The sequence below is a fragment of the Watersipora subatra genome, chromosome 4 (assembly GCF_963576615.1).
Source record: "Watersipora subatra chromosome 4, tzWatSuba1.1, whole genome shotgun sequence".
In the NCBI taxonomy this organism is placed as follows: Eukaryota; Metazoa; Bryozoa; class Gymnolaemata; order Cheilostomatida; family Watersiporidae; genus Watersipora; species Watersipora subatra.
The window spans coordinates 11,121,989-11,148,105 of NC_088711.1; the positions used below are offsets into that span (position 1 = coordinate 11,121,989).

The 26,117-nt window shown below is 36.2% G+C and overlaps 1 protein-coding gene across 1 annotated transcript in view; it reads left to right on the forward strand.

Annotated features, from left to right (window-relative positions):
- The window catches only part of LOC137393921 (probable chitinase 10), a gene marked incomplete at its 5' end in the record, with an annotated part of 42,982 nt that extends 21,771 nt beyond the window's left edge, over positions 1 to 21,211 (forward strand). Inside the window, 19 exon segments of the mRNA XM_068080635.1 lie at positions 249 to 408; positions 1,008 to 1,229; positions 3,544 to 3,667; positions 4,650 to 4,838; positions 5,325 to 5,444; positions 6,093 to 6,222; positions 7,061 to 7,189; positions 7,942 to 8,141; positions 8,240 to 8,309; positions 10,261 to 10,439; positions 11,027 to 11,216; positions 12,519 to 12,683; positions 14,701 to 14,913; positions 16,654 to 16,822; positions 17,294 to 17,396; positions 19,110 to 19,295; positions 19,508 to 19,627; positions 19,714 to 19,929; positions 21,170 to 21,211. Coding sequence (XP_067936736.1) covers positions 249 to 408; positions 1,008 to 1,229; positions 3,544 to 3,667; positions 4,650 to 4,838; positions 5,325 to 5,444; positions 6,093 to 6,222; positions 7,061 to 7,189; positions 7,942 to 8,141; positions 8,240 to 8,309; positions 10,261 to 10,439; positions 11,027 to 11,216; positions 12,519 to 12,683; positions 14,701 to 14,913; positions 16,654 to 16,822; positions 17,294 to 17,396; positions 19,110 to 19,295; positions 19,508 to 19,627; positions 19,714 to 19,929; positions 21,170 to 21,211 — 2,927 coding nt within the window.
- Between the last annotated feature and the right edge of the window lie 4,906 nt (positions 21,212 to 26,117).

Consider the following 26,117-nt stretch of genomic DNA (forward strand, 5'->3'; position numbering starts at 1 on the left):
AGCTGTTACTTACATCTGTACTTACTGCAATATGGGGACTACCAAAGATTTTACTACAAAAATATTGTATGACGCAGTTCACCTGACTACAACAGCCGAGTGCAGATAACAACGTTGAAGGAACAACTTAGTGTTTAGGTTGCGCAGGATATCTTTCTACAGTATAACACTATATTACTTTAATATTCACCTGTTTGTTTCTTCTTGTGTCATTTACAGTGCCTAATAGTTCAACTTTGTTTTGCTAGCACTTGTTCAAGAGTTGGTGGCGTTGAAAAGCAGCAACCCTGACCTCAAGGTGCTTTTGTCTGTCGGAGGCTGGCTTCAGGCTAGCACAAAATTTACTAAAGTGGTCACCAACACTTCAACTAGAGCAACATTTATCACCCACGCAGTTCAGTTTTTACGGTGAGCATAATATTTTAAAATATAATTATATATATTGCTGCGATAAATTTGTAGAAACACTGCTACAAGGAATTACTGTGATGTGATTGGTTAAAAATTGATGATGATTAAGGCAGCTATCTCAGATTACTCTAGGTCAGCAATCGGCCCAAGATACTCGCCGTGTTTGTATTTTACATGAGATGAAGCAGCAATGTAGTCCCGTGAGATCATGTCAAGTGAATTGCCTGAGTGTTTTTGAAAGTCATGGTATGTTATGGGTAAAACACTTGTTCACTCGTAGACTAACACTTACTACGGCAAGAACCTGATTAAGAGTGACATAAAATTTTATAAAGCAATAGGCTGGAGTGACATTAGCTACTGTAAAGCACCTGTCTGAGGGTGGAATTTGCTACTATAAAGCACTTGTTTGAGGGTGACCTGAGGGTACTGTAAACCACCTGTTTGAGGGTGACATTAGCTACTGTGAAACACCTGTTTGAGGGTGACTTTAGCTGCTGTGAAACACCTGACCAGGTGTTTCAAAGTAGACAAATAAACCATAATTAATAAGCCATATGATACCATTGTTACACAGGACTTTCCCGTTTGTGCAGGGCTAGCTCTGTGGATGGCCTTGACCTGTACTGGATGTTTCCCACTGATCGGGGAGGCGCTGCCGAGGACAAGGAACGATTCACTCTATTCTGTAAAGAGCTGATGGAAGCTTTTGAAGAGGAAGCCAGCAACAGTGGCAACACACGCTTGCTCCTCACTGCATCCGTTTCACCAGAAAAGGATGCCATAGACAGCGGGTACGAAAAAGACAAACTTGGACCGTAAGTATTCGTTGATTGAATTTTTAGATATTTGTCATAATTTTTGTCAGTTGCTGTGTGACTTTCTGTTTAGATCTGTGAAAACCCTGTTTACCTCTACTCTAAACATCGCTCACAATTCTTACTAATATCTCGTGTCAGAAACTCGTGGCAGAAAATTGGGTTTTCTAGCTTGGAATCGCAACTCCTTATGTCACGCCTTTAGCTTTCAGAGTGGGGTATGAATAATCCGTGGAGCAAACAGATTAAATTACAGCTGATGAGTGGCAGCCATTTACAAATCTTCAACGCTTACAAGCTGCTTTAATCCTCTTTTGTGCCAGCAATTGCTAACAGCCATAAATATCAGGTTTCTCTTTAATCATCTCAAGGCATATATTATGACATAGTAACTTCGAAATTGGGCGCTATTATCGATCGAAGTTATCGTCCCAATGTAAGTGTAAAGCGCAATGACTCCGATACCAGTTTTTACAATTTATGGTCACTGTTTCTCATCCATATTAATAAATCTCACTTTATCACGGATTAACCCAGATAAAGTGATCTTTATCAGTGTTAGTCACTGATAAAGATAAAGATATAGTCTCACCCCTTACTGTGCCAGATCAGTGTTAGTCACTGATAAAGATAAAGATATAGCCTCACCCCTTACTGCGCCAGATCAGTGTTAGTCACTGATAAAGATAAAGATATAGCCGCACCCCTTACTGCGCCATCTTTATCAGTATTAGTCACTGATAAAGATAAAGATATAGTCTCACCCCTTACTGTGCCAGATCAGTGTTAGTCACTGATAAAGATAAAGATATAGTCTCACCCCTTACTGTGCCAGATCAGTGTTATTCACTGATAAAGATAAAGATATAGTCTCACCCCTTACTGTGCCAGATCAGTGTTAGTCACTGATAAAGATAAAGATATAGTCTCACCCCTTACTGTGCCAGATCAGTGTTATTCACTGATAAAGATAAAGATATAGTCTCACCCCTTACTGTGCCAGATCAGTGTTAGTCACTGATAAAGATAAAGATATAGTCTCACCCCTTACTGTGCCAGATCAGTGTTATTCACTGATAAAGATAAAGATATAGTCTCACCCCTTACTGTGCCAGATCAGTGTTAGTCACTGATAAAGATAAAGATATAGTCTCATCCCTTACTGTGCCAGATCAGTGTTATTCACTGATAAAGATAAAGATATAGTCTCACCCCTTACTGTGCCAGATCAGTGTTATTCACTGATAAAGATAAAGATATAGTCTCACCCCTTACTGTGCCAGATCAGTGTTAGTCACTGATAAAGATAAAGATATAGTCTCACCCCTTACTGTGCCAGATCAGTGTTATTCACTGATAAAGATAAAGATATAGTCTCACCCCTTACTGTGCCAGATCAGTGTTAGTCACTGATAAAGATAAAGATATAGTCTCACCCCTTACTGTGCCAGATCAGTGTTATTCACTGATAAAGATAAAGATATAGTCTCACCCCTTACTGTGCCAGATCAGTGTTAGTCACTGATAAAGATAAAGATATAGTCTCACCCCTTACTGTGCCAGATCAGTGTTATTCACTGATAAAGATAAAGATATAGTCTCACCCCTTACTGTGCCAGATCAGTGTTAGTCACTGATAAAGATAAAGATATAGTCTCACCCCTTACTGTGCCAGATCAGTGTTATTCACTGATAAAGATAAAGATATAGTCTCACCCCTTACTGTGCCAGATCAGTGTTAGTCACTGATAAAGATAAAGATATAGTCTCACCCCTTACTGTGCCAGATCAGTGTTATTCACTGATAAAGATAAAGATATAGTCTCACCCCTTACTGTGCCAGATCAGTGTTAGTCACTGATAAAGATAAAGATATAGTCTCATCCCTTACTGTGCCAGATCAGTGCTAGTCACTGATAAAGATAAGTCTCACATTATTAGGACTAACACGCATGCGTGTGTAGGTGGGGATAGTAGACCTACACACGCATGGACATAGTCCATGTTAATACTATGTGTTTCTTCATGTTTTTCCAATCTCGTCCAAACTTAACACGCATATAATTTGTATCATCTGCCAAGTCACCATAAATATTTGGTTTCAAAACTCTGTGTAGTTTCTGAAAACCAGCCTCTCAAACTCTCAACTGCTGGCTAACTGCTAGTAACTGCTAATTAAAACACCGTGGATATTAGTTATAGTGTTCTTCATCGATTGAGATTCCTCTCACTGAATAACATAATACATATATTGTTAGCGTTGCTCACAGGAATATTATATGTGTTCGAGTTATCACTTAACTAAACCCTTCAGGTACCTCGACTTGCTCCACGTGATGGCCTTTTATTTCTACAACTACATGTCACCAACCTTGGAGCACAGCTCTCCAATGTACTTCAGTGAAAGGCAAGCAGACGAGTCGCGCACTAAGAATGTGGTAAGAACACTGGCTATATTCACAAATCTTCTGTAGTTCCTTTTACTCACCCCTTACTGTGCTACATACCCGCCCCTTACTGTGCCAGATACTTACCCCTTACTGTGCCAAATACTCGCCCCTTACTGTGCCAGATACTCGCCCTTTACTGTGCCAGATATTGTGCCAAATATTTGCTCCTTGCTGTGCCAGATGCTATGCTAAATACCCTTCCCTTACTGTGCCAGATACTTGCCCCTTACTGTGCCAGATACTCGCCCCTTACTGTGCCAGATACTCGCCCTTTACTGTGCCAGATACTGTGCCAGATACTTGACCCTTACTGTGCCAGATACTCGCCCCTTATTGTGCCAAATACTTGCCCCTTACTGTGCCAGATACTCACCCCTTATTGTGCCAGATACCAGCAGACTTTCCAAAGTCTATAGAATAGAACCAGTGTGTTTGTAGGATTGTTTTTATGTTGTGTATTGTGATATTTCTGTTTATATTTGTTTAAACTGCTAAACAGAAATGGTGAAATACTCGTACAAATCTATTTATTTAGTCATCTATAGAACACGAGTCACTTAGGAACTTCTTTGAAGGTTTTGGTAATGAATTCAATCTGCAATGTTATAAGCAATGGTGTGGCATGTTCTGTGCAAAACTCTGGTCCACTCCTAGACTAATACTAGCTACTTCAATCACCTGACTGAAAGTCACTCTTTGACTAATACTAGCTACTGCACTCACCTGACTGAAAGTCACTCTTTGACTAATACTAGCCTCTGCACTCACCTGACTGAGGGTCACTCTTAGACTAATACTAGCTACTGCAATCACCTGACTGAAAGTCATTCTTTGACTATTACTAGCTACTGCACTCACCTCACTGAGGGTCATCAGTTTTAACAAATCAATGTTTACAGTTTTTAGCAATCAATTAATTGTGTGCCTTATGTATATAAGCTCATTTTAGTAAGATACTTGTTTGCTATAGGACTATGCCCTTCAGTACTGGATAAGTGGAGGTTTTCCTGCAAGAAAAATTACTCTAGGGATGCATCTTTGGTCTATCGCGTGGAATATGGCTGATCCGGACAATAACTCTCCGGGAGATGCCAGTAATGGAGCTGCTCCAGGCACTGACACTGTATCTAAGAGAACAGGCTATCGCACATCTATGGAGGTATCTTTTGTAGATCCAAGAATTCTTTCTAAGACATTTTCAGATGATATGGTAAATTTCAAGGCTTTCTTTCTTACTAACTTCAATAACATCTGTACTTCAAGCAAAGCTTCGCGGTTTCCAAAAATCACCCAACGGTTCGATGTAGTAAATAATCTATTTGCAATATATTGCCATATTATTATTATGTGAAAAAGCTTGTAAATTTTTGTTAATATTTATTTGTATATTTTAATTTGAAAAGAAAATGTTTTGTGTTTGTGATATTTAGAATCGTTTATGAAAGGCCATGGAATGAGCTTATTATATGACTAAAAGTCCTGTGCATTTTAGTTCCAGTATCTTTAAATGGTGACGACTTTGAAACTTGTATAGTTTACAAGTTGCCACAAAACAATTAAATTGCCATATCGTCAAGATCTAACTCCAAGGCAGATACTCCCTCTGTTACTGCAACCAATCAAATCTGGCTATTGCACATTGTAGCTCTGCATGGACAGCAATTTCAGTGAGAACGCGCGGTGGGACTATGACCAGTGGGCAGCATACTCCTGGAGCGGAGATGTTTGGGTTTCATATGGTAGTGAATCCAGCTTTCTTGCCAAGGTTCTCTATAATTCTCATGGCTCTGAACCCTGTTGTCATAATTATTAATCTACTGTGTATTCCCTGTTGTTATACTTATGGCGCTACTGTATATGCCCTGTTGTTATACTTATTACTCTACTGTATATTCCCAGTTGTTATACTTATTATTCTACTGTACGTTCCCTGTTGTTATACTTATGACTCTACTGTATATTCCCTATTATTACACTTATTACTCTACTGTATATTCCTTATTATTATACTTATTACTCTACTGTATATTCCTTGTTGTTATACTTATGACTCTACTGTATATTTCCTGCTGTTATACTTATGACTCTACTGTATATTCCCTGCTGTCATACTTATGACTCTACTGTATATTCCCTGCTGTTATACTAATGACTCTACTGTATATTCCCTGTTGTTATACTCATTACTCTACTGTATATTCCCTGTTATTATCTTTTTAGCTCTTTTACTTCAACTTAAATGCTGTTATATTTATTTTGATTTTTACTTGTTTTTGTTTTATCTTGATTTCATTTTTTCAGTGTCTATGTGTTTTTATGTTTGTTAACTTTTAATTAGATGCTGGTACTAAAATGAGTTATTCCAGTATTAGCTCATTGTTATGGAACTTCTTGACTCTTCTATGGCATGTAGTGCGAGTACATCAAACAGCACAATCTTGCTGGCGGAATGTTCTGGGATTTGACAGCCGGTGTTTACAATGCGACTGTATGCGGCTCGACCACCTACCCTAACATCAGACTTATGAAAGAGTGTCTCCTTGGTAGGTCATTCGTTTTTTAACTATTAATTTCAATATCATGTGACAATTATATACCAAGTTCTTTCTCTGTTTGCATTTGTCTCCCAAAATCCTGTTTTTTCCCTTCAAAAATTTTCCTCTCTGCTCTTTTGCTAAGTTAATATGTTCAAGTTTGAACATATTTACAATTTGCCCAAGTTGAATTGACTTCATGTGAAGCATATGCTTGTTACATAGCATGCTCTGAAGCCCACAACTAGATTTGCAAATGTCTGAAATGCAATGAAGTGCGAATTTGTGAATTTTTGTCACTATAAGAGAATGTTGAAAATGTAAAATAATGATATTATTTTACATCGCTAAAAACAAACTAACTTATATCGATGTGCGATGTTTAAACGTTTTTAGTAAAATGAGTACCATGTCATTTACACTGAGCACTTCAACGTTAATAAGTGGCTTCCACAATGTAGAATCTTTTCAATTTGTGTTCTAAACAGATGTCTGTCTCATATAACAACTGTACTAGTTATTATGATATGCTGCGAGCAATGAACCAGTCAAGTATCAATGCAGTATATATTGATCAGGCTTTTTAACTACTTATTCAATTATTTAATTGATTAATTTAATTTTCAAAACTTTGTCGTTATCTATGACTTTGAACAGATAGAAGGAAATGATTTTGTATGGTTCTACCCGACACTTATTTTTGTCTCAGCAGCTTTCCTGTAAGTTATTAGTTCATCAGTCAAACTTTTAGCAAAAACTATCATTTACATGGCACACGCTCATAATGCCCTCTGTTAAACAGCATCAACCATAAGCTAGTCTACCTGTTACTTCTCGCTGTGTTCAGGGGAAGATGAAAGACCACCCGTGTCCCTTCCCGGGCCATCTGAGTCCTCCGTCTCATCAGCAAGTCCCACCTCTACAACTACTACACCAGCGGTGAATGTTGTCACTCCCGGAACAGGCAACTGTGGAGGTAAGAAGGTCTCACTATATGCTTCGTGTTCTTGCCAGACATGGTTCAGGCTTTTCTTGCAATAAGCTCAGCGCAATTAAATGTAATGCTTTATCTAGTTCCTGGTTCTGCTCTCATCAATGCCTTACATCATAAAGGGATAGCATCAGAGAGTTACATTGACTATCACTCAGCTGCAATTTTTTGTCTTGTCAGTACTCATTGGTTTATGTTTTGTCTTGTCAGTACTCATTGGTTTATGTCGTAACTAGGTCAACTAGAACTTTAGTGAGTGTGCAGTTTTCAGAGATGTACTAAATCGTAGTTCGTCGTCTGCAGAGTACGTTTTGGTGACAAACCTTTTGATGCAAGTTTGACTCCTTTGATTTTATGATAAACTTTATAAATCGCTTATTGTTGTCCTGTCAAATTCAGCCACTGACAACCATTGAGTCTGCAACCGCACCTTCAGAAAACCTACTCCGGGTGTTGAAGAAATATATAATCTGTTAGAGCAATTGTAACAAATGAATACAAATAGACTCGCTACTATTTAAGATGCTCCAACTGGGCTGTAATATATTCTTTTACAATGGCTTTTTAGCATTTTGTCAGTTGAATCACGCAACTCCTTCGTCATTTTAAAAAGATGAAATTTTTTCCCCTCTGAATTGCTAACGAGCACATAGCTATCAACATATGTACATGCAATTTCATAGCAGTATAAACTTTGCTAGCTGTGTACATAGGTTGCTAAGCATTCTTTTTTGTAGATGAAATTATCTGTAGCCCAGGCTCATTCGCATTCATCCCTGACCCCTGCGACTGCACTAAGTACTATCAATGCGCTTATGGCACGGCTTACCCAGGAACCTGCCCAGCAACCCTGGTTTGGGACACTCAGCGCAACCTCTGTAACTATGACTACCAGGTTGCATGGCCTTGTGGGACTGTTGGTGAACCAGCATCTGTTGTAAGTATATTCATAATACGCTTTAAATGTGTTAGTAACACAGAAGTGCTGCGCTATTGATTGAACTACCATTATAAATAGTAATGACATTGTTTCAGGCGACAGCCGCATCCACCCAGAGTACTTCCATCGATACGCAGACCGTTCCGCAAGGCAACTTCTGTGACAGTGAGTGTTAATAAACTAGCTATAAGGAGAGCGGAAGGCTGATTCGTCAAGTTTTTCTTTTAGCCATGGTTCTCCTTGGTTTTTACTCTTGTTTATTTTCTTCATATTTTAGACTACTACTAATTAATTAATCCAATTTGGCTATTTTTAGCTTATAGAGAGCTTTTTATGCGTACGTGTACAGTTTTTGTTGAGCATAGCGTTAAACTCTAGACAAGATTGTAACGCCCTTGCACTCGGGTTTTATTCTAACTACGTAATACTTTTATTAAAATTCATGTGTATTGTTTAAGTTATGATAATATTGTCGGTATACAGACATGTTGTTGGAAAAACTTCAGCACAGAAAAGGTTCAATATTTAACAGATAAAACATCAATTCTTGGTGACAGAAGGACTGAGAGAAGCATATTGCTCTTACCAGGCAAAATCATTGCTGATGATAGTATTTGTGAAGGTTGCTGCAAGAATATGTCGCAAATAAAATGGGATATCTGTCACTTGTTCTCACCATCGATTGCTAGTCGACTTACATATGCCATCTTCACATACTAGTATCAAAAAGGTTTCCAAATTTAGAGTCGATAAAATTAAAATATAATCATGATAATGCTGCCTGACTATTTTTTAAAAATTTATAGTTGGAAAGTATTTTTTACTCATTGAGCATGTGACCAACTAATCACAAACTTTAGGGTAAAAATAAGTTGGCTTCATTGTCTATTAAGACATATGGTTTATAGATCTCATCTGTCACAAGTACAGTTGGATAAACTAACATACAGAATAACTGAATGATAGCAAGTACAATGGTGCATGTGTATCTCTACGTCTCTACATCTCTACGGCTGGCACTTCACAGCAGCTGCATAATTTGTTACCTTTTACTGAAATCCTATTTTGTATTTTTTTGAATGTCTATTTTAACTTTTGCCGATTATTGGCATTACGCAGCCTGTATTCTCTGCTGTATACTCATCGCCATGGCTACAAAGAGTACACAAACTACCGTTTTAACGTTATCTCTTTCTATGATTTTTAAATGGGCGGAAAACCAGTGTTTTGGAATATGGCTTATTTAAAAAGAAACGCCCTAAAACATCTTGATCTGTCAGCCTGATCAAAAGTCATGCTCACTGCACCGGTGAGCTGTCACGCTTAGAATATGTAGAAATATTGTACGATGTGTGAAAATCAAGAGTTGCTGAATGTTCATATCAGAAGCGTTGTTGCACTCACTTACACCATGAATAGATATGACTCATAGATGACTCATTGATGACTCATTAACTATAGATATTGTCTAAACATTCTCCAACATCGGCTCCGTTGTTATCTGGGTCGCCTGTAGGCTCAGTCTCACGGTATTTATGAAGAGATGCATAAGCCAATTAAATATTAACTTACACACAATTTTAGTAGATTCTATCAAAATCTATCGAAATTTTTCTATTATTTGAAACTGTTTTTGATGTTTGGGATGATGGGACAGCCAGGATGTTTCAAGACTAAAATCAACAAAACTTGATTGTGGCTTAAACACTCAGAAGAAAAATACGTGCCGAAATGTCATTACAAGTTGTGCAGCTGCCTGTCTTGCCTCTCTTTCGCTATTTATATCGGCTATTGCGTCACGCGTCTCTATTCCGTCAGTTTCTTCAACAAAGGACAACTATAGATGCAATATTTCGCTTGAATCTGAGAATTTTAATCGCGATCAAGTTTGGACGATTTTAATCTTGAAACATCCTGGCAATCAGATCCCCTGAAACATCAAAAACAATCACAAATGATAGAAAAATATGGATACTTCCTGATTAAATCTACAAAAATTTTGTGTTCAATTTTGCGACAAGGTCATAAATTAATAACAAAAACTAAGGATGACAAGTACATTAACTAGTAGCAACGATAGTAAATGGTGTATCATGAAGCTGGTATTCTGCTGCAGACTATGTGCGGGAATGCACAGCTGCTGGAGACTTTGAAGATCTCTGCAACTGTTACCAGTTCTACAAGTGCAATCATAATGGAGCTACTGCTGTGATAGTCCCTTGTGCGTCCGGAACCATATACGATGGCTCCATATGTAACTGGCCACGTAATGTAGCTGCAGACGAGTGTGACCAGGTAATAATGAGTCTTAGTCAAAAGTATTCGTGTGGAAATGTGTTGTCATGAGTAGGAGTGAATGGATACCAGGAAACCTCAAGGGATTATGAACAGGTTAGAGTGTGACCAGGTAGCAGTGAGACTAGATAGCAATTAGACTAGGTAGAGGTGTAACCAGGTAGCAGTGTTACTGGATAGCAGTGTGACCGGGTAAGAGCGTGACCAGGCAGGGGCACACTCAGGGTGCGATCACGTCACGATACAATCATATGGGAGTGTCATCAGGGCGAGTCAATGATTGGAGCTCTGTTACTCTCATAGACTATAGTCTAATAGTGTCTGTTCTTTTATAAACATCATAAGGAAATACTAATGTCTGTTGGACTTTTTTTATGAGACAATTTTCTAGGTGTCTTTTATTTGTCCACGAATTCGCATCACAAATAGATGGTCTGGTATAAATGATAGCTTTTACAAAATATCAGATGTTTTCTGGTAAAAAAATATATCTTTGTTCTACTATTTGGAAAAAATGGTATACATGTAAATGATATAATTTGGACAGAAGTGAGATGCTTACGATTACCTTGTATGGTCTCTTGTAGCCAACTTATCCAACAGTTCCTACAACTACCCCCGTTACAACCGCTTCACCTGCTGATACCAGTGCACCTAGTGTAACATCTTCCAATGATCAGAATGCTCCTGGCACCGTTGTGTATGTCGTTCCTTCAGAACCAGAGACCATTACACAGCCAGAGGTCACTACTCCAAAACTGCCCGATTTGGTTAAAGGTTTGTTTTGTTCACAGGTCCTAAGACCTTGTAAACCTGTGTGAGTAAAAATAAACCTGGCATTTAAAGGACAGTAGGTTATAGTAAGACTAAGGTACCTAATATGGTAATTTCTGCACTTAGTTGTTGATACTCCGGCCTTGACATAGACCGTTATCTTTGCTATTGACGTTATATCAACTTCTTTGCTATTGACGTTATATCTACTTCTTTGCTATTGACGTTATATCAACTTCTTTGCTTTTGAATACATCTTACTGATATCTGGTTCCCACTGCACACTATTCAAGCACTGTATAGACTGGTAACTGAGGAGATGAGTGCAAATATTCGTGTAATAGACACTCTGGGCATGTCATATCAGACCATAAGGGATGTTAGACTTTGTGAAACTTTCTCATTCACTTGGAACATGTAAACCCTGACGGAGTCAGGTGCTGTCTCTGTCTCTATGGGTTGAGATACTTGTATTTGCTATATTAAAATGAATGCTGAACATTCTAAGAATTTGATAATTTCTTGATAAATTTTTTAAAATTATTTATTAATTGCAATTACAAATTAAATATTTCATAGCCTACCAACACTCAACTGCTTATGTAAAACATTTCAAGGAAAAATACTTTCCATGTAGATGTCCCAAACATACATAAAGTCTGTCGTTTTGAATAATTAAATAAGGGTTTCCTTAAAGCTGTCTGTTCCGCCACTCATGCTGCCCCTTCATCTATGCATAGTGAATGTAAGTTCTCATTGTGAACAAAAATTAGTTCTAAAAACAAGTCATTGCATTCATCTTCACCTCCACAATGTTTTCCCTGACCCTGTTATTCTGGCTAGAGCAGTTAGATTAGACAGCAATAAGTAAACTTATGTGTGATTAGGAGGAAAATGCAATTTGAATCAGGTTGGTCTATATACATATATAGACACACATAAACATACATATAATATATTTCTATATATACATGTATATATAGAAAAATATATGACCATGTCATACTATTACTGTATACAGCGGAGACTTGAAACGAGTAAGAACTACTAAGCTTATGTGTACATACATCTTATCTTTTTTGACAAAAGATTAAAATAGTTAACGATTCAAGGGAGACTTGATACAGTTCACTTAATACAATTACTATGATGTTTTGAGTAATATTCAGTGTGGACCAGACCTTGGAGTGTAAGACTTGTTTTTTATGTTAATCCACATTTTTTGCTAGCATTGTTGATGACCTTGACAAATATCCTATAAAAGCTGGTAATGGCAGTGATTTGACACGAGTTGTCTTATGGTAGCTCCATGGAAGAGAGTGTGCTACATAACCAATATGGCGGCTGATCGACCGACCGGTGCCAGATTTACACCCGCCTATGTAGATCCTATGCTGTGCACCCATGTCGTCCTCGGTTATGCTGCCATACAGAGCAATATCTTGCGGCAGACAGGATATTCCGATGACGGTAGGTTGAGTAATACTTTAGATCCTTGTTCTTTTACTAGTGACTGCCAAATATCAAATAATTTGTTATCTGGTCCATTTTCTCTCTTTGTCTATTGAATCACCTTGAGCAGCATGGAGGTAGTTGTACAAGGTTATCGGTTGAATTCTTGGCCGGTCAAGCTGTTGGCTTTTTGACTCAAAATTAAATTATCTCCGGGAATCGTTCTTTGTGTGCTGTGAGGTTTGCCAGATAGCTAGGAAACTCGGAATAATTATTCAGTGACAGCTAGTGTGTTTTCCTTGTAGTGAAATGTCATAACGCAACTGAATCGGTTGTATTGCTCTGTTACGCTTTCTTTAGAAGACAACTCCTTGTTTATGACTTTTGTTAAGATTTGACGTAAAATATTGTACTTGGTCAATATTAATAGGTTTCTACCAATTAACAGAATTAGGAGTTGATCAGGCTATAATATGATGTCTATAGCTTTAGTATTTATATATAATGCAATGTCTTTCTTCACGTATGTCTAGAGATCTGCATTTGTCCTCTCCTGGATTTTTTAGCATTCCACAAACAGTTCTTGTAATGGTCGAGTGGTCTAAGGCTCTGCACTGTGTTTGGATCAGTCTTTTTTCTATGAATACCTGTTTGATGCAGAAGTGGTAGAGACCTGGTAAAGGTTCTGAAATTCTTTGAACTGCTATGGTTCTGCTTCTGTTCTCTCCCTAATAATCTGGTTTTGAGTTATTTGGAAGCCTCAAAAGCAATGAATGAGATTTTCTGAATTGTTAAAAGACAATATGAGAATATTATTCAAGTCATGATTATAACAGGACTTTTCAAACATAAAATTATTTTCTTTCTAGGAAAGTCTTTAGTCTCATCTGATAGTGAAATTCTTTTTAAATTTAGGCCACCCAAGCTCTGGGTCAAATCCTGTTTTTATTTACCATCAGCAAAATGCAGTGAGAAAGATAGAGGGCAATTGGTAGTGGTTTTTCTATTGATCTCTCCATTGATGGATCTCTCTATTGAAGGCTTTACACTTTGGCAAGTTCTACATTTCTGTTTTAAGGACTGGACACAAAGATAGTCTGCACATCACGACTTACAACGAGAGAACGAGAAAGGCAGTTTATCATGAAGCTTTGCAATAAAAATATTTAGTATCAACCTGAAACCTTAAATTACCAAAATAAAATCATTAAATTTAGTTTGTAAGTAAAATTATAATAAAATTATTCATATTTTCTCTTTTTAAAACACAATTTTGAATAATTATTATTTTAAAAATATTAAAATATATATACTTATGCAAAGTACAAACTAATCATTGAAATACTACTTGCATACCATTTTTTTATTTTAACTCTGCTAAAGCCTTTGTACCTTTGCATACTAATTATCTACAAATATCAGAGTAAGAACACTTTTTCTGCAGAACACAGGCTATGGTTTGAGTCTCATAAAATGCATGAGGCATAAATGGTGTCAGGGCGAGTATCACATCTTAATTGTTCATGAGTTCAGTTAGCAAATCTAAACGAGGGAGATAGAGCTGGCTAGTGTTGATCTAACAAGGGTGCAATAAACAAAACTAACAAGTCAAAATTGAGGTGAAAATATACATCAGTCTAGTCTGAATGTTGAGGTGGTTACACAGCTGACTCAAGGCATAGAACCTCCAACTGTAAGTTTGTGAATGAATGCAAGCTATATTTTATCTTCACTTCTGCACCTGGCAGCTTCTGCTCGCATGTGCTTGCTTAGAGCACAGTAGAAAAAATACAAATGCGCATGATATCTATTTTGCTACAGTAATGGGTTCTCTGCCAAATCGTTTACCCAAAATATGATGTTTTCAGGATAGATAAACAAAGCATGCAGCTGTGCTGGGCAGACTTTCTGCAGCAGATTATCATGTTCCATGAAAATTTGCTGAAGTTGCATGGAGTCATTCGCTTTGTATTATAAACTGCAATGAAATCGAGTGTTTTGACACGACAACTGATTTTGGTTTGTTTTATTTCAGTGTTGATCTATGAACTGCTGGGACTTAAAAATCGAAACCCAAATGTAAAGGTTATGATTGGTGTGGGCGGACCCAACATGGATGCCTTAGGCTGGAATAATGCGACATCTAATGATGAGTCACTCGCCACCTTTGTGTACACAACGACCGAGTTTCTGAAACATTTGAGACTAGATGGTTTGGACATTGCCTGGTACTACCCAAACCCTGAGGGTAGGTACAGCCTTAGTTCTTTCTGTGGGCATCACACTTTGCCCTTATGTATTTCAAGATAGGACGGTAAGACTTTTTGATTGTCACGCCTATTCTTCTAAATATATTTCATTTGTGGAAAGTTCTTAAAGCTCGCTGCACAGTTCCAATATCAGTTTTATATAAACAGCAGCAACAAAAATTCAAAATGTGCCAAATGTTTTTGCTTCAGAGCTAAACAAAAATTCACAACGCAAACACTCTGTTCCTCTCCCAAACAAGTTATTCCTAAATTTTTTTTATCTTACACAACAATCTGGGAAAATGAGGTTGCTACTGATACATTTTTTACCCTAGCGTACTCTAGTAGTGGAGTATTATGATAACTCTGTCTACGTTACGTATTGCTTTCTTCTTTTTTTCAAAAAAATCTTTTTCTAGTATTGGAACAAATCAAAATTATTTACATTTTTTATAATGGAAAAACTGTTGTGGATTTCACACAAATCGCTTTTCAAACCGTTTTCTCAAACGAATGATGATCAGCAACCGAAGTCGGACTTTATGGGATAAGTTTACCTGGTTTTGTGTCCATATCCATAAAAATCAACTTTGCCAATTTTAATTCTATTCAGCGTTTATTTAAAACACGGAAACAAAGTAAATGGTAGAAATAACTGGAATGAAAGCTGAGTGAACTATTAGATGGTGTCTTACAAAGGGCAGTTCACATTTCCTCTGTCCAATAATAATTATAATGATAATAATAATGATAATAATGATAATAATGATAATAATGATAATAATGATAATAATGATAATAATGATAATAATGATAATAATGATAATAATGATAATAATGATAATAATGATAATAATGATAATAATGATAATAATGATAATAATGATAATAATGATAATAATGATAATAATGATAATAATAATAATAATGATAATAATGATAATAATGATAATAATGATAATAATGATAATAATGATAATAATGATAATAATGATAATAATGATAATAATAATAATAATGATAATAATAATAATAATAATAATGATAATAATAATAATAATGATAATAATGATAATAATAATAATAATGATAATAATGATAATAATGATAATAATGATAATAATGATAATAATGATAATAATGATAATAATAATAATAATGATAATAATAATAATAATGATAATAATGATAATAATGATAATAATGATAATAATGATAATAATAATAATAATGATAATAATGATAATAATAATAATAATGATAATAATAATAATAATGATAATAATGATAATAATGATAATAATGATAATAATGATAATAATGATAATAATGATAATAATGATAATAATGATAATAATGATAATAATGATAATAATGATAATAATGATAATAATAATAATAATGATAATAATGATAATAATGATAATAATGATAATAATAATGATAATAATGATAATAATGATAATAATGATAATAATGATAATAATGATAATAATGATAATAATGATAATAATGATAATAATGATAATAATAATAATAATAATAATAATGATAATAATGATAATAATGATAATAATAATAATAATGATAATAATGATAATAATGATAATAATAATAATAATGATAATAATGATAATAATGATAATAATGATAATAATGATAATAATGAACAATATTACTTATGAATAGAAAGACGATTAATGACAGCTACAAACTTTCGCTTTTTTGTAATGCTTCAGGAGACGCACCAGTTGAAAAGAATCGGCTTTCTAGCTTGCTCGAGGCCTTCTACTTAGCATTTAATGCAGAGACTGCGAACCAGGAGTCGGAGAAGCTCATACTCTCCGCTTCTCTGTCTGGCGTCAGTACTGTGATCGCTCATTCGTATGACCTATCAACTATCTCAGGGTATGCACACCCAGACATCTATAGTTCTATTGTATTACCTATCAACTATCTCAGAGTATGCACACCCAGACATTTATAGTTCTATTGTATGACCTATCAACTATCTCAGGGTATGCACACCCAGACATCTATAGCTCTATTGATTTGGAGTTCATGGCTCACTTGCTAAGCTGTAGTTTAGGATTAGAGCGTCAAAGGATTCTATCAGTATCACCACTGAAAGATGGGAAATTATGGGATTCATCTGCTCCTACCTACTCATAAGATTTTATTATTAATGGTCTTGCAATACAATTAGAGAAAATGCATTATTTATAAGAGAATTTGCTACTCGGTCATGATTGCCATCAGTAATGTATGTCTCCCACCATCACTGCTCACGGCTTTAGACTGCTGACTGTTTGGTAATAATGATAATGATGGTAATAACTTTTCCAGTTTAGAGACAATTAGTTACTCCATGCATTGCAGGCTTGTAGACTTCGTCAACTTGATGTCCCTGGACTTGAGTTCGATAGATGATGAAATAACTGCTCATCATGCTCCTCTCTACTGCGAGACTGGTGACTGTGTGGTATGTCAACCATTGACCTCTTGCTTTACAGCTTTGTCTTTTTATGTTGGCATAAAACTGCAATTCAGCTATCTTAGCAACCCTCAGCAATGCCATGAACAGTAGCTTCTAATTACATAAACGATACCTTTTCTCTGTTGCCAAACCAGTAGTCATCTTCTCTATGTTGTATATAATGTCATGATTAGTTGAACCAAACTGCATAAACTACACTTTTTTCCATTACTAAACTAGTGGTTGTCTTCTCTTTGTTGTTAAGAGAAGACAACCACCATTCATGATATCCTATGCTACTATTCATAAGATGTCATCAATGGCAACCCCTGGTTACATAAACTATATCTGATCTCTGGTTACATTAAATTTCCTTTCTCTCATGCACCAGACCAGTGGTTGTCTTCCCTATGTTGAATAGAATGTCATAAACAGTAACACCTGGTTACATAAGCTATACATGTATTTTCTCTCTGATTACATACAATGTCCCTTCTCCTCTATACCAGACCAGTAGTTGACTTCTCTAAGGTGTATGGAATTCTCATAACGTATACATTAAACACTTTAAATGTAAGTTGTTACTTACGTTTGTCTCATCAAATTGTACCTCTAGCATCTAGTAACCTTATTTATCCTGCATGCAGCCAAGATCACTCCGAATGTTGGTCCATGTTGGCTATATCTATCAATTGTTCAAACTTTTCCTAACCGATTCAGTATTTGAGTGTTTAATTTTATGTTCCTTTTAAGCTTGTCTCGTGTGGTCTCTGAAACAATGTCACATAGCATTAGAGCCATTCCAAAATTGACTTTGAATATGTAAAGGTATTAAACTTCATTTTGAGCATTTCAAATCCGTTAAATATGTTTAAGTATAACATTTTAAATGTAGGTGTTACTTTTTCTACTAACAAGTTAGTAGGTATTTGTAATAATAATAAATATTACTCCATAAATATTAATAGTATTACTCCAGTAATATAATAGTATAATATATAATAATATAAAGTATAGGACTGTATTTCTACTGAACATAAAAACTTATACATTAAAGAACTTTTCCTTTTTCGTTATGCACTAGTAGTGACCTCGGAGATGCATGGATTTCTTTCATATTCGATAAGATAGTTCGTAGGTGGGTGTTTAGGCAGAATTTCAGAAGCTAGATGGAGTTTTGAAATCATTTATTTTTAGAGACTTGAAAGAAGGCGCAGATGATATGCATGGGAAGTTTGTATAAACTCAGGCAGAATGTGTGGAAGTGCATAACATTTACGCAGACTAACAGAAAGACATACAATGAAAAAGAGGGCGTTATTAATATAGATAGTTCCTTATAAAAATATGCCACTGAGACATCAGTGTCAACATTGCTATATAGCACATTGGGACCACAGACTAAATTAGTACCACATGCTACATTAGCACTGCAGACCACATTGGCTACAATACTACATGAGACTGTATTGTATTAGCATTGCGTGTGAAATTACTCCTGCTTGAATGACTAGGAATTCGCCCCGTGATTCCCTCTGCGCCCCGTGATTCCCTCTGCGCCAAGTTAAACTAATGACCCTGTAAATAGGTCAAGTGTTTGTTTTGTGCCTCTATCTCTGCTGTTAGTAGGTAGTTCCATAGAGAGGTGTCCATAGAGAGGTGACCATAGAGAGGTGTCCATAGAGGGTCCATAGTATTATTCTAATAACGTTTTATCAGGATACAGGAGTTAAGACACTTATTGATGGAGGGTTCTTAAGAGACAATATTGTCTTAGCCATCCCTGCCTATGGCCGCTCCTACACACTTGCCTCCTCTAGCACTACAGGCCTCGGGGTTGGCATACTTGGAGAGACACCCCCAACACAGCTAACGAATGAAACGGGTCTCTTAGCCTACCACGAGGTAGGTAACTTTCAATGGTTAAACAAAATGCCCTGTCAAACTATTGTCACATACGGTAGTTCTCACATTTGAAAGTTAGTCATAGCAAATTCTCCTTAGATACACCAGTCATTACTAAACAATTAGGTGGTAGATGATAGTAAAAAAGGCTTGCTGTTTGCTAATTTTAAGGTTAAAATTCTGTTCATCTAGCATTCTTTATTCATGTTTAGATCTGCTCTGAGGCAACTTTTATGACCCATGCAGTGGTTGACGAGGAGATGAAGGTGCCTTATACTTACATGACTAATATTTGGGTTGGATATGATAGTCCATCATCAGTCCAAGTTAAGGTAGGCAGAATGTGGTCGACAACTGCCAGTTGGTTTTCATCAATTATAAAACCTTGTATTGTCGATCATTGATGTTTTGCCTTTAGGTGGACTACATCAAAACAAACAATCTAGCAGGAGCGTTGCTGTACACGATAGACATGGATGACTTCGGAAACAAGTGTGACTCCGGAGCCTTTCCTCTAATGACAGCAATCAGTGCTGACCTAGAAGAAGGGGGTCCAGTAGCATCCGCAGACCAGACACCATGGGGAGTGTCAACAACAGAGTCATCAGCAAATCAACTTTCTGCTAAAATTGGGGTATGTACAACTGTGATATACGTTTCTTGTGTTTAACGTGTATCGCTGGTACATAGGTCACTTCGTAGTCTCTAATCAGTGTGTGCATTGATCTAGGGGCACAAGAAACTTTTCGACAAACAGTTGTGGTGAGGATATAAATGCATGGCATCAAGCTTGATAATACATGCTATTGGCTGAGGCAATGGCTGGCATGTCAAGGCTGTTCACCAATTATAGTAATTCATTTCATGGTTTCACTCATTCAGAATAAACTAACAGATAACTGCCTCAATACTATCAGTCGTTTTAGGTTTTTTCCTGAATTATCACATTTATTTTGGCTGTTTGACCAGATATCATGCTTTACCTTGCTTTCTTTCTCATTAACATAATGCTGGTTCACACTATATCATGGTACGTTAGCATTAACCACACATAGCTTCGGTGATTATCTGCAATAACAATATTTCTACTATCATAAATCCATCCGCTTTTACATCAGCGATTAGTTCGTGACACGGCATTCTCATTATACAATGCTGTTGCGGAAATGATGACGTACTAGTCTCGCAGCAACTGTTAGAAAGAGAAGATAAGTAGAGCAATCTGTGACGGCCAATACTCATCGCCGAAGTGGTGCCCACCGAAGTGGTGAACTATCAGGAAGTTTGACAGCTGCAATTTTTTTTACGTATCCGCGTTGCCTTGACGATGCCATCCGTTACAGTGCACATAGTCAATGAATAATCATCGAGAGAACGACTCCAACATATGATGATATAGTGTGAACCAGCCTTTGGTCTCACCTTGCGTCTGAGCAATGCCTGAAAGATCGAGTTGATGTCTGCTTAGCTCACTGCGAACAGAGGCAGTACATGTTTTCATCAAGAGCATTGTTGCACAAACATGGCCTCTGGGATTTTAGCTGGGCACTTATCTCCGGAAACCGGAGACATGCCCGGTTGCAGAAAACAATTTAAGATTGGATGTCATTCCTGTCACCGCTGTTGGGCTTTTTGAGAATCGAACCCCAATTTGTTGTTTATAGGTCGGTTGTTCTAGACCTCGAGGCAACTGCTGCACTCACATTAGGGTTAAACTCAAAGACAAAATAAGAATGTTCTATATAACTAGATGAACTCACTAGTATGTCGCTCAGATATCAGATTCAGTACTTCTGACACTGCCAGTCTTAACTGCTTTTATTTCTCTAGTAATTCCATTACTTTAGGAAAACTGATGTTGGTCGTGTTTACAGGTGATGCTGCCAGTTGCTCTTCTCATGCTTATCTTCCTGTGAAGGTAATTGGAAGATTCTGACAGCCTACTCAAGAGTGGTTTTATTCATTAACACACACTTTTATGTTCTATATACGTATGCATGTTTATTACTACCACTGCATGGGCCCCTCTCCCCCCCCCCTACCTTTTGATTTTTCATTCCAATTCCTCTAGAACATTCTGTGATATTTTAAACCTTAGATATATATGAAACTATTTGAAATTTCTATTTTGTGTATATATATTTATGAGCTTGAGTGTGTTCACTCTATTAGTACAATTCCTTGTTGTTCTAGATAATATCCTATGGGCTTTGTTCTCTCCACAAAGAATATAATATATATTTATGCATTTCATTGATGGAGTTATGCCCTCTCTTTCATTTGGGTAGCAATAGGTGGTAGAAGGTCAACCTTGACTCTTGCACCTTCGCTTAGCAGCCCAATAGTTGGGTAGTACTCACCAAATATCAGCCCAACAACTCTCACTCCTATTAGTTTTCCATTTAGCATCACAAACACCTGAAAGAGCGCATAAGCGTGGTTATACAGTAACACAGTGGTTATACAGTGGTACAGTGGTTATACAGACATAGTAGTACAGTGGTTATACAGCCATAGTAGTACAGTGGTTATACAGACATAGTAGTACAGGGGTTATACAGACATAGTAGTACAGTGGTTATACAGACATAGTAGTACAGTGGTTATACAGACATAGTAGTATAGTGGTTATACAGACATAGTAGTACAGTGGTTATACAGACATAGTAGTACAGTGGTTATACAGACATAGTAGTACAGTAGTTATACAGACATAGTAGTACAGTGGTTATACAGACATAGTAGTACAGTGGTTATACATACATAGTAGTACAGTGGTTATACAGACATAGTAGTACAGTGGTTATACAGACATAGTAGTACAGTGGTTATACAGACATAGTAGTACAGTGGTTATACAGACATAGTAGTACAGTGGTTATACAGACATAGTAGTACAGTGGTTATACAGACATAGTAGTAAGGATGTCCTGTAAAATATCAGCATCTTTTCAATATTTTTGCACACATGTCATATTGGTACAGTCATATCTCATTTCAAAAGATCTGCTGAAACTATATTCCAAGATTGTTTTATATTCATATCCTTACAACTTCATATTTCCTTTTTATACAAATCGGTCTGCGCTAAAGAGGTTTTGTGTTTTTAATGCCATCATTCTGACTCGAAGGGTTGTATAAATATACGTGTTAAATTATTTTCCTATTATTCAAACAGAGACAAGCTTGTATCAGGTCCTAAGCTACAACAGTGTATTACTAATTCACTGAAACCTATTCAATATCTTTGATCTCAACACTTTATACTATAGCTAGTTGTGCTGTTATTCTATTAGGTCGCACTTACTTTAGCAAAAGCGAGTCCTTCACCTTTAGAATCATGGTGATCGAAAGCTGAAACGATGGAATTTTTACCGACCATTCGTTTTAGAGTTGGCCTTGGGCTCATTGTAGTCCATTCTTCTCCAAATAGCAGACCACAGCACACCTCATCTCCTACATCGCATTTGCAAATAACGTTAACTACTCAATTATATGTGTGTCTGTAACTATTTCACAAGTTCTACCTGTTTTGCTCATAATAGTTGAATGATTTGAACTCTCATGCAATAGAACATAATGTACCTTTTTGTATCTTTGGTCCAAATTTTATTCCCATCTCATCACCAGCATATAGCTTTCCATCATCTGCAACATCACCTCCATTACTTTCAACTCATCTCTCTTTGAGTAGTAAAAACACTATACCAACATATACGTGTATGCATGTATTTTCAGGTTTTTAGGTGATCCAAGACAGTTCTATATAGTTGAACTATAGTTGGTCTAGATAGTTGATCTTAGACTGGTCTAAAAAGTTGACCTAAGACAGCTCTATATAGTTGATCTAAGACTGGTCTAAAAAGTTGATTCAAGACAGTTCTATATAGTTGATCTAGGACTGTTCTGTAGAGTTGATCTAAAACTGGTCTAAAAAGGCAATCTAAGACAGTTCTATATAGTTGATCTAAGACAGTTCTACATAGTCGATCTAAGACTGGTCTGAAATGAGGTTTGATGGTCGAGTGAGTGGTAGAACTTTGCAAGTTAAGCTTACTCTATTGTACACTAAATATAGCTCAAGTTAGCGTAAACAGGTACCTTTACAATTGTTTGATTGTGTTTTTAGCTTAATCCACATAGTTTACTTTTACCTACAACGCTGTAATATATTTGGAAGTGTTGGAAGTCATTTTTGAAAACGGATGTCTAGTTGTTATGACAACCTATTGCGCAATGATCACTTTTATTGACTGTGTTAACAGCTATTCAAAGTCTTACCAGCGTGGTAGGCAACAGACTTCTTCTTCCATCCTGGCATCTCATAGCTTGGGTAGTGCTGGAAAAACATTGACAGAGCTCTTATTGTAACTCTTGGCTAATATTTCAACCTAGTAACTTACAATCCAATTCTTTGGTTCTCGGTCTTTCATCTAATATAACATTTATACTCTATAATATCTTGTAACTCCTACCTGAGCAAACAGTGAACAATTTGCAGGCAATGTATTCATAGTTGTCTGTGTAAAGCTGTGAAACTGACTCGTTGCCATCAAAAGTCACTGACAACAGGTGGGTGTCAGTGAATTTCGTTAACATAGAAGCAAAAACATTCAGTGTGTTATGGTCTTTGTTTTGAAATGGTTGACTGACGGAAATAACCAGCTTTATTAGAAAGTAAAAAGGTAGGAACTTTGATTATGCCAATTTTAGAGAAGCCCAATCTTTCCATAAAATTATATTTACATTTGCCTGCAAATTACACATATGCATGTACATGTAAGTTACACAAACACATGAAACTTACATATTCTCATGTAATTTTCACTTATTGGTGTTATTTTTGAAAAATACTCATATTAGTTACACATTAATATTATTAGTTATTGTTATTAATTTATTATTTGTTATTATTATTAATATTATTATTATTAATTACATTTAATAAAATAGAAATAGACACCAACCTTTAACTTAGAAGGTCTGGTTAAGGAGACTCTCACACTATATTGATCAACTGATATAACAGAACCATAACAATCTTTGCTGGTGTGAAAGATTCTGAGTGATGCAAAAAATAATAGTTAGCAATACAAAGTATTTTTTTGTAAAATAATTCTGAGAAAGGTTTTATATGATGCACTCATTCATTAACACACCCAGAATTTTTTAGAAGATGTCACTATAAGATTAGATTAGGGGCGTACATAGTATTAATAATATCACATAAAACGTAAGTTAGACACAAACTGAAAACGTACCTTGGATGCCAATCCAATAGCAATATAATTGTCACGTCCGTTGTCCAGTACTGTAACTTTAAAGTAAAAGTTAACAGAATTAAGTGAGTACCTTGCCTGAGCAAAAGCTACATCTCTTACTTCTTTTGTTGTTCTACCGTAGCTGAGTATAGATCCCTGTAATATAATATTTCTCAGGGTGTTACTATGTCTGCTTACAAAAACACTGAATACATAAATTCGTTACCATTTGCACAGCTGAGAGTGGTGATAGTTTATTATAGAGAGTGATGATAGTGCATTATAGAGAGTGATGATAGTACATTATAGAGAGTAATGATAGTACATTATAGAGTGATAGTAGTGGATTGTAAGAAGTAGAGATAGTATGGCATAGATGTTTGTCTATATCATGCTCACGCAACTGTTAAACATATAATATATGCAAAGTTTTTGTTTGACTACCAAAGCTTTGCATTAAAATTTATAGCTACACTTTCGCATTCGCAAAATTAGATCCATTTTTGAGATGGTGTTTTGCAGTATTTATAGAAGCACCAGGCAAGAGCAATCATGTCTGTAGAAGTATTTTCAATAGTGAGTGTATGCAATAACTGAAAACTTGGAACTTTGTAAAAACTGGCATTGTGAGACCATGCAATGCTAGCTCATCTTACTCTTTTGTTGGAACATTAACGCGTGGTGTTCACTTGGAGTTACCTTTTCTTGTTGTTCCATTTATGATAACTCCTAATCAACATTTCAACTGATAATATTTCCCAAAAAATTGCATCCTTTTCAAACCGAAGCGACTTTACAATTTATTATTTGATTGAAGAAAAATCTTTTTGCTCTTAATATTTAGTTTTCATTTGTTAAAACAGCCTTCCATTAAGTAAAATAATTTGATTTTGGTTGTATGGTTATATTTTGGTTACTTGAACTGACTAAAAACTTTGAGTAAGTGGATTTTTATTCATGAATATAAAGTGCAAACTTGTTAGCAATTAAACACGATTCATTCTAATATCTTTATAAAAAACTGCCTTTCGAGTGTGTTTGCCAGTTGTTTACCTCTTGCTCATGATGAATACATCGTAATCTGTGCCATTTCGCTTGAGGAGAGCGAAGTTGATAGGCCTGCAGTCTCCTTTGTGTTGTTTGAAAACTCGCATTAAATATATTCATGACACTTACCGGAGTAGAAACTTCTGGAAGTCTATCAACGCTGTTGATTATTTGGCAACAACTAAATTTAACCGTTTTACCGCCTTGTCGAGAGTCATTTGGTGAGCTACCATAATTACAAGCCAAATCATCTTCAGAGGGTGCCAAATCCAATGTCGCATTTGGTTCCCCGGAGACCAGAGGACTGTCTACAGACAGCTCATCCATCTCATAGCCATTATTAAAATAACTGTGACTCTTTAGCCTCGTGGAGTTAAAGACCCTCATTTCAATTTCTTCAGGTGGGCAGACAGTCTCTGCTGTGATCACCTGCAGGGAGCTTGGTTGTTCATGTTTGTGCCATGACAGAGGCTGAAAAGTATGTAGTATATTGCACCATTCTCCAGATGTCTGC